General features: G+C 37.1%; 1 protein-coding gene across 1 annotated transcript; it reads left to right on the top strand.

Annotated features, from left to right (window-relative positions):
- The first annotated feature begins 815 nt into the window (after window positions 1-815).
- LOC129876987 (uncharacterized) lies at window positions 816-2,537 on the top strand. Its single transcript, XM_055952464.1, has 2 exons — window positions 816-850; window positions 1,025-2,537. Exons 1-2 carry the CDS (start codon window positions 828-830, stop codon window positions 2,388-2,390), a joined length of 1,389 nt encoding a protein of 462 aa, XP_055808439.1. The 5' UTR covers window positions 816-827; the 3' UTR covers window positions 2,391-2,537.
- The last annotated feature ends 7,702 nt before the right edge of the window (window positions 2,538-10,239 follow it).

Below are 10,239 nucleotides of genomic sequence, written 5' to 3'. Positions count from 1 at the left end.
TATAAATTATTAAGTTATTATTGGGTTATCGGTTAACCCGTTAAGAAAAAATGTTAAACCGTTAAAAACCGATAATTCGATAATAAAAAAAATTAAAATCATTACCGAAACCACTAGACCAATAACCCATTAATAATCAATCAATAACTTTTTTTCGATTCGATTTATCGATTTTAAATAGCCCTACTACTAAGATTAAAGATTCGATACGAAAAAATTAAATCTTACAAAAGAAAAAATATCGAATTGTACCTTATAACTTGTTATTCAAAGACCGTTGGAATTCCTTATAGCTTATTAGTTACTTCCCAAGATGTTACAAATTAATTTAGCTTCTATAATATGAATAACATAATAGTTTGTGAAGTTTAGACTAGCTATTAAATGTTATTCTATTGGCTTGCTGTCGTTTCCATCACCCAGGGCAAGGCAAAAATTATAATACTTCAATTATTTTTAAACTTGCTTTTAACATATAAATTTATTTGGTACGATTTAATATTTTTTTGATTTATTTTTATAAAATTAAAAATTTATATAATTTTATAAAAAAAAACCTAGGATGTATTAAAAGTTACTTAGTCCCCAAGGAAAAACCCTTAATTAATTGTTTACTTAAGATAAGAGTAGTAAATATATTTAAGTAATACACGAAAAAGGAATCCCAATCACAATTCAACTAGGAAAAGGATTTCAACAAGTTAAATCCGACCATATAAATATACCACACAACCAACAACTTTCGTATCATTAGTAAAACCAAAATACAAAACTTCCAATCAAAGATTTATTTATTTATAAAATTATATTATATATATAGCTTTGATATGTCTTCTCACATTCCCCAAAGGTGATTTTCTTCTCTTATATTTTCTCTTTTCAATCTGCTTTTAGCACCCGGCAGAGGAAGCAACTGCCAACTTTGTAGTACTTAGTATTCTCAATTTATCATTAGTTTTTATTTTTATTGTAATTATTTGAAATCTTAAACAATTTACGTAACGGTGGATTTTTGTGTTAACAGAAAACTGAAAAGAAGGTGTAATGGATCTGATTCGATAGAGGAGATTTTGTTAAGATGGAGAAATTTGAATTGTATAGATGAACATGTGAAGAAGAGGCGAAGATTAGCTGCTAATCGATCAAAAAAAGGTGGGAAAGGCGGTCCTGAGAATTTGAGTTGTAAATACAGAGGAGTAAGGCAGAGGACATGGGGAAAGTGGGTGGCTGAAATTCGCGAACCTGTATATTTTAGTGGTCAGTATAAGAGCAATGGCAAGCGTCTTTGGCTTGGAACTTTTTTGACTGCTGATGAGGCTGCTATTGCTTATGATGAAGCTGCTAAGATTATGTATGGATCCAATGCCATACTTAACTTCCCCAATTATCGTGACTCGTTGAGTACCATTACCCGCACATCTTCACTGGAATCGAGTGGTCAATCGTCTTTTGATCATGCAAAGAATATTGAAATTGAGTCGGATTTAAAAACATCACCAGATGATGATGATGGTGTGGTAGTAAATACAAATTTAAGTTATTATTATGCTAATCAACGTTCACCTGCTTGTGGATTGACTGATGAGGAATTTGAAGTAATCCCGGAGGAGAACGATTTGGAGAGTAGTTCGAGATTGTTTCCTAAATCTCAAAATTGTTGTGTTAAAGTTGAGACACCTATAATGGAAGAAGAAATTGACAAGGATGAATTTGTACATAATAAAGATTTGGAATGCCTCAACTTCAACGATGTATCAAACACAACGGACGTGAAGCCAACCATCATGCTTAGCAAAGATGTCTTCTCGAGGCCTGATGAAAACAATCAAATTGTTCTACAGGAGATGGATTACTCCAGGAATATATTGCAAGAACAGCCGTTGGATTTCAGGTGTGAAAACCTGAATGAAGATGTTCGTACACATCTAGAATACATAGAGCGTTGTCTAATGGAAGACAATCGTTCAATGGAAGCAACAAATATATCAGACACCTTTTGTTTAACTGAGAACCATGATGAAGCTTTCGATTTTCAGAGGTTCTTAGAAGAACCATTCGACTTCAAGCCAATGATAGTACCTCAAGAGTCTCCTGAACTAAACTATGTGAAGAATGAGGAGCAATATGATTGTACATACAGCCAACAAATTGACCTGCAGAACTCAGAGACAAATTCCAAGATTCGATCAGATGGAATAATTAGTAACCAGATTGATTGGAAGGAGCAAAACTTGGATGTTTTCGGATTAGATAACTTTGGAGCAGGCAAACTGCACTCTTTGCAGCGAACAAGTTCTTCGATTAGTTGGCAACCGGAGAATAATATCGAAGATTTGTCTATGTTCCTCTCTGATTTTGATGTATCATCCTTTATTGTTGATATTATTTAGGAAAATATACTGTTTCAATTGATCATCCTTGTGATATTTTTGTAATTGTAGTCTGCTAGAAGAGAGATTACAAAGTTTAGATTGGCCACATATGGTCTTTTGTCTCTTAATAGAATTCAAAGGGAAAAAACATTTGTTGGTCTGTTATATGAGAGGAGACTCGGAGCACTTTACATTTGTGATGAAACTGCACCATAGATCAACTCTTAGCTCATTTTTATTTCTCGTAGTGATAGATGAATTGACGCAGAGAATTTAAGGCAAGGTTCATGATGTATGTTATTTGTAGATGACCTAGTTTTTATTAACGTAACTTGTGGCAAAGTTAATGCTAAGATGAAGATTTGGAGACAACCCCTAGAGCCTAAAGGGTTCAAGTTGAGTAGGATCAAGATAGAATACTTGGAGTGCAAATTCAGTAACGTAACAGCTGAGACTGATGTGAAAGCGATGCTTGATACACATGTCATCCAAAATAGGTCTGAATCAACCATTTGGATAACGAACCTAGCATAAATGCAGGGGATGGTTGAGCAAAACTACTCTAACAACTACGTAAATTGATAAGAACAAAGAGAAGAAAGTTGCATTGATGAAGGTGGAGTGAGTTGATCTCAAAACTTGATCAACACTCCAATACATTGGCTATTTATAGAGAAGTTCTAACATCTAAAATCATCTAGAAACTTCTATCTAACTAACATAACAACTTCACATGCTATTTACATGTCATCTTAGTTGATCACTAACTTAGCAGTAACAATAGTAACTAACTTTGTGAAGCCAACTAACTATCAGCTAACAACCTCTGCAGTAATAGGCTCTACAGGAACTGGCAGTGACCAATCAAGTAACAAATTAATAATATTTCTAACACTCCCCCTCAAGCTGAAAGGTGCATGATATTAAGCACACCAAGCTTGCTTAATAGATGCATATGTTGATCTTGGCCCAAGCTCTGGGTCAGTACATCAGCAACCTGCTATTGAGTAGGAACATACATAGTTTCCACAAGTCCAGTTTTGATCTTGTCCCTTATAAAATGACAATCAATCTCTATGTGTTTTGTCCTTTCATGAAAAATAGGATTGACTGCTAGTTGGATAGCAGACTTACTATCACTGATTATTGTAATAGGTTTGTGAATGGAAACATTCAGCTCTGTGAACAGTCTTTCTAGCCAAGTGAGTTCTGCTACAACTGAGGCCATGCTCCTATATTCTTCCTCAGCTGAACTTCTAGATACAATATGCTATTTTTTGGATTTCCAAGACACCAAAGATTTACCAAAATTGACAACATACCTGTAACAGACTTTCTAGTATTGGGGCATACAACCCAGTCTGAGTCACACCAATAAACTAAGTCTGCAGTAGCCTGAGCCTTCAACCAAATGCCTTGACTTACAGTGCCTTTCAAGTATCTGACCACTCTGTTAACAGCCTCCAAATGAGACTTCTTTGGTAGTTGCATGAATTGACTTAATGTCTGCACAACATAGCAGATATCAGGTCTAGTAATAGTTATATACATCAGTTCCCAACCAATCTCTAGTAAGAGGTAATTTCCTTCAAGGCAACATCTCCAGTGAGATCAATAACTTTATCAAACTCTAATGAAGTCAAATTAGCATTGGACTCTAAAGGTATAGATGCGGGTTTTGCAGCTGTTAGGCCTGTTTCAGATATAAGCTCAATGATAGTACCTCAAGATATACAAAATGACATCTTGTGCAGACCTCAATACTTTAATTCCTAAGAAGTATTTAAGTTCTCCTAAATCTTTGAGCTTAAATTGTTGGTGTAGAGTAGCCTTAGCTTCACATATCATAGTTGCATTATCCCAGTAAGAAGCAAGTCATCAACATACACAAGACTATAACCATCATTTCCTTCCTTTTCAAAATGAACAAGGAATAATCATAAGTACTATGAATAAATCGGCTATTCAATAAGGTTGTGGTGAGTTTAATATTCCATTACTTGGATGCTTGTTTAAGCCCATATAAAAACTTATGTAGTCTACAGACTTTGTGTACTTCTTCTTGTATGAATCCCTGAGGCATCTCCATATACACCTCTTTTTCTAAATCACCTTGTAAAAATGCATTGTAGACATCCATTTGGTACAAACACCAACCTTTAGAAACTGCCAAAGCAATAACACACCTAATAATTACCATATTAGCAACAAGTGAGAAAGTATCATGGTAATCTAATCCCTCTTGTTGACTATAAATTTTGCCTATTAGTATAGCTTTGAACCTTTTTACCTCCCCATTTTCTTTGTATTTGATCTTAACTCTCACTTTGATCCTATTACCTGTTTACCAGGAGGAAAGTCTACTACCTACCAATTATGATTGTTTTCAAGGGCTTGAATCTCAAGTTTCATGGCTTGAATCCATCTCTCATCCTTTGTTGCTTGACTAAAGTGTTATGGTTCCACTAGTGTTGAGAAATTTGTTGGGTAGCACTGGTATCTAGGAGTTGAGCTATTATATGAAAAGTAATTAGTTAAAGGACACATTGTCCCCTTACCTTGACCAGGTCCTGCATAATTCTTCACCCAAACAGGCTGCTTAGATACTTTTGGTGTCCTTCTAGGAGGATCCACAATAGGCTTCATTCTATCAATATGTGAAATACAATCTTTAGATATTGATTCAACTACTGGAGGGGTTTTTGGAGTTAATATTTCTTGAGGTGCTTCTTCAGTATGTAGTGTAGAGTCAATGTCTAGACTTGCATCGGATTCCATAGCTGCATCAGTATTGATATCTATGTATGGTTGAAGAGGGTCTGTAGAAGGATTGTGAGCCTTCATGCTTGCAAAAGGAAATACATGTTCCTGAAAGATGACATCTCTATTGATAAGGAACTTGTTAGTATGGAGATCTAACAGTAAGTATCATTTTTGAGTTGTAGAGTACCCCATTAGAATAACATGTCTGGCCCTCTCTGAAAGCTTATCTCCTTTGGGAATTACTGATGCATAACATAAATAACCTATTACTCGTAGGTGAGATAGTGAAAAAACTTGACAAAACAGCATCTCATATGTACTTTTGCCTCCAATAGATGAAGAGGGTAATCTATTTATTAGATATACTGCAGCTTTGACACTCATGCCTCAAAAATTGATAGGCATAAAAGATTGAAATCTGATAACTCTAGTTATGCTTAGGATCTGTCTATGCTTTCTCTCAACCACACCATTTTGCACAGGTGTGTAAGGACAGCTACTTTGATGTAGTATACCAAAGAACTGAAACAAATCTTTGTATTGGGAGTTAAAAAACTATGTTCCATTATCTGACCTTGCAGTCTTACTATAGCACTAAACTGGTTCTTAACCATCAAGAAGAAAGTTTTGAGTGCCACAATGGTTTCAGACTTGAGCTGTAATGAATGGATCCAAGTAAATCCGGTACAATAATCCACAATTATTAAGAAGTAGTATTTCTTATCAAATACAGGAGTTTTATATGGCCCCCAAAGATCCATATGTACAGTGTTAAAACATTTAACAACTCTATTGTTACTAATAGGAAATGACAGCCTGGTTTTCTTAGCTAAAGGGACATATATCATAATTATTCAGGGATTCTATATCCTTGTTGTCTTTCAAAAGATCTAATGACTTTAGAATTTAAGGTGATGGATGACCTAGCATCTTATGCCGTAGACTGCTATATATCCTGTACAGTTGCTCCTGCAATTATTTTTTGGTGATCATGAGCCTTATGTGCCTCATTTATTCCACACTAACTTTTGAAAGTGTATAAACCTCGCTTCTCGTTACCAATCCCCTTCACCCTACCTTTGTTAAGGTCCCGAAAGACACAGAAGTCAGGATAGAAGGAAACAAAGCAAAAGAGTTGCCTAGTGATCTTGGATACAGATAACAAATTAATTTTAAAATCAGGCACAAACAACACATCCTGCACATCTTCACCTTCAAAGACAAATGCCTATCCAATATGTGATATATCAACTTTAGCTCTAGTAGGAAGATTTACCTTATCTGATTTAATTACTTTAGAATTTTTAGAGAACACATCCTTATTTGTTATAATATGATGTGTGGCACCTGAATCTACTATCCATTCTTATGTTGTAATATGAGCTAAGAGGCAAGTTGCTATACCTGCCATGTTGACCTGGCTCATCTCTTGTGTATCTTTATTCAGTCTGCATGATCTGTTGGTATTCTCCTTCTGTGAATCCTTGTCCTTTGTCCATAACCACATTGTTGACTTCCTTATTCATCTCATGACTAGTTGGTGCCATCTAGTTTGCTTCTCCATAGGGATTGTTTCCATTGAAATTATTTGTTGATGACTGAGCCTTGGCTTGACCCCCATGCTAATATCTATGTCCATTTGGCTTACTATAGTTTTGGTTGTTGTATCCTCCAGAGTAATGTTGTGGACCTGTTCCTCTTGGATTACGACCATTGTAGTTGACTTTCTTTCTTAGTTTTCAGGTCGTACTTGTAACAATTCTCTCTAGTATGTCCAGTGAAATGAAATGACAGTAGTCACACTTCCTTCCCTTATAATTTTGGTTCCTATAACTGGATTTTGAGTTCCTATGCACATGCTGTCACACCCCGGGAGGGTACCCTAGGCGCGATCGGCACTCGAAAGCCATTTTTGGCCTTCAAGCGAACCACCTGATTCAGTCACACTATCATTCATTCACATTCACTCAGAGGAAGACTCAATCATAGATACACTATTCATAATGTAAGGGCCGAGGGTCAATCACTATCAACTCATCAAAACAAATGTAATAAGACTTCTCAAAAATAGCAGTCCAACCTTCCCACACTCTAGTTCATGAAGCCTCTATCAAAGTCTAGGAGGTGCCAATGACAAGCCCATGGCTACCAACAATTAAAATAAAGAAAAGGACAACAAAACTATACAAGAAAGCTCAACATCCTCCGGAAACTAGGAGGACTCATCAACTGGCTGGGAGTGTATGTGGATCTTCAACGGAGCACCGATTGATGATCTCTAGTACCTGTCGCTGTATCATAAAACGATGCAGGCCAAATGGCGTCAGTACATGGAATGTACGAGTATGTAAAATGGCTGAATAAAACAATCATCAGATAAGGATCATCTAACTCGCAAATCTCAACTCATAAATAAGTAACAACTCACTCAAGGGTCCTAAGTCTAACAAGAGGTAGTTTAGACCGGACCAAATCATATGCCACTCAACTCAACTGACTCAGAGTACTATCAAGACCTAAATAGGAGTTTCTCTTATCCGACAACCATCACTTATGAGCTAGTGATAGTACAATAATCAGACGTCGTTGCCACGTCCGTCCATACCTTGCCAGGGCATAAACGCCTCCCTAATCATGGATTCCATCGATTAGTCAATTCCTATCATTTCGAGACAAATAAATGGGAAACATCCGACTTTAACAGTTCGATTCCACGGAAAGCATCCGACTTTAACGGTTCCATCCCTACCTACGTTGGCAGCGTAGTTTCTGGGGTTCGAGTACAGACTATACTCTCGCCCGCCTCGGTGCTCGATACTTCTCCCATGACTCTATGTTTATAAGACTCCATCCAATCATCTCAAACAAGCCCTCACGGCTAGTTTCATTTAGGACCTTGCCAACTCATCAACTCTATCCTCAATTCGACTCATTCAAGTCACAAGGGCAAGTCTCATTTAGAACCTTGCCAACTCTTCATCTCTATCCTCAATCAACTCAATCAAGTCTACATTAGATAAGCATTTATAACATCTCACAACGTAACAAACCATTACCCTCCTCACTTATCACATCCTTAGGACTCCTCACAACTCTAAGGTTTTAAACCAACAATTCGAGTGGAATAACACATTTAAGGAAAATTGACTTATTCAACATAATCACATGGTTAAAGGGATCAACAAAGCATATTAACAAGTCATCTCCATCAACTCATACTAACATGAAGATTTTAGGAACTTCTTAGCTCAACAACATCAACACATATAGAATCAAATTAATAGGGGACAAAGCTCATTCAAACATAAACCATACCAAGGAACTCCATTTTCATGGACATCTAACCTCAAAGCAAGAGTAGGTCACATGGGTGGACTCAACCCATGTTTTGAGTAGCCTTACATACCTTAGTGAAGACTTGAAGAAAACCTTGTGGTTAAGTCTTCAATGGAGAACTCGAATCTTGAAGCTCTTGGAACAATTCTTTGTTAAAGAAGGACTTGGAGAAGAAGAAGAGGAAGAGAGAGGATCTTTCTAAGGCTTTTCTAGAGAGAGAGAGGGGCTGAAAATGTGTCCCCAAAATGTTCAAGGATGATACATATATAATTTGGGACAATTCCCAAATTGCCATTTCTCCAAAATTCTGAACAATGGGCTAAAAATGTTCCTGGCGCGATAGTGGCGCGTCGCGCCCTTGCAGCGCCAGGTCGATTACACCTAAAAAACCTGCACATTAGTTAGTGGCGCGCCGCGCCAAAGACCAAACTACTGAGGCACATTTTTGGCGCGATAGTGGCGCGTCGCGCCCTTACAGCGCCAATGCCATATTTTCTGGGTTCTGGAAATTGGCTTGAAAACCCTGCACACCTCGTAGTGGCGTGCCACGCCAGGGGCCAAACTACTGAGTCTTGTTCCTGGCGCGATAGTGGCGCATCGCGCCACTACGGCGCCAAGCCCATATTCCCAGCAGTTGCAACCCAGGCCTAAAATTTCTGTCGTGCTAGTTCGTCTTAGGATCGTCATATCTTTTGACTCCAAACTCCAAAATTTACATTTTTGGTGGCGTTGGAAAGAAGACTCGATGACCTTTAATTTAATAAGTCATCGGCCACCCAGATTATCGTCTTTCAAAAGATAGGGTCGTTAGAAGTCGACCCCTTAAATGAACTCATCCAAAAACGTAGCCACGACGAACCTTTTGGACTTAGCTTGGTTCTAGAGGTCCTTTGTGACCCCACATCACCTCCAACACTCTTCAATTACTCAGGGACTCATCTTAACTCAAGCATATACTTTACAATAATTGAGTTAGACCCCATACGTATACAAGAAAGGTCCGAATCTTAGGGAAAAATTTTGAGGGGTGTTACACATGCATTGCAGTTGGATCTGACTTTTCTACCACAGTAGTTACACAATCTAATTGCTAAATTTCATCCTTTACTATAATTGCATAAGCTTGATTTATAGTAGGTATGACTCTTTTCAATAATATATTTCTTCTAGTTTAATCATATGAATTATTCAATCCACTTAAAAATTGGATTAGCCTCAATTGATATAAATGATCTGCATAATCTTTTAATTTTGGATAGACACATGTTGGAGCTGGAATTACAGCATCATATTCGCTCCATAGATTCTTCAACTTTGTGAAGTAAGTTGAACTGAATCTGTTCTTTGTGAAAGTGTGTTAATCTCTCTATGCAGCTGATACAACCTCATGTGATTCACTTTGTCATATCATTTTCTCAGATCTTTCCATACCTCAAATGCACTTGTTGCATATATGATCCCACTCAAAAGTTCTTCACTGACAGGTCACACTAACCATGACAACACGATTGCATTGCAAGTCTCCCATTGCTCATGTAGTTCATCCTTATATGGCTCTTTGCCACAAGCTCCAGTTATAAATCCATATTTACTTTTTCCTAACAATGCGATTGTCATTGATTAACTCCAAATTTTATAGTTCTCATATCCAATTAGTTTGATAGGAATAAGGGCAGATCCTGGTACATCTGATGGACCTATATACAATGGATCACTGAGATTAATCTTCACTCTTCTCATCTCCAGATCTTCAATCTATTACAGCTAA

The sequence above is a fragment of the Solanum dulcamara genome, chromosome 12, assembly GCF_947179165.1.
Source record: "Solanum dulcamara chromosome 12, daSolDulc1.2, whole genome shotgun sequence".
NCBI classification, from domain to species: Eukaryota; Viridiplantae; Streptophyta; class Magnoliopsida; order Solanales; family Solanaceae; genus Solanum; species Solanum dulcamara.
The sequence above is the reverse complement of the archived record's forward strand: the minus strand, read 5'-3'. Positions and strand labels throughout refer to the sequence as shown.

Bases quoted from the DNA above. Each gene is read 5' to 3' on its own strand.
- LOC129876987 (XM_055952464.1), top strand. From the start codon at position 828: ATGTCTTCTCACATTCCCCAAAG. The intron at 851-1,024 runs GTGATTTTCTTC...TTGTGTTAACAG, and splicing joins TCTTCTCACATTCCCCAAAG to AAAACTGAAAAGAAGGTGTA.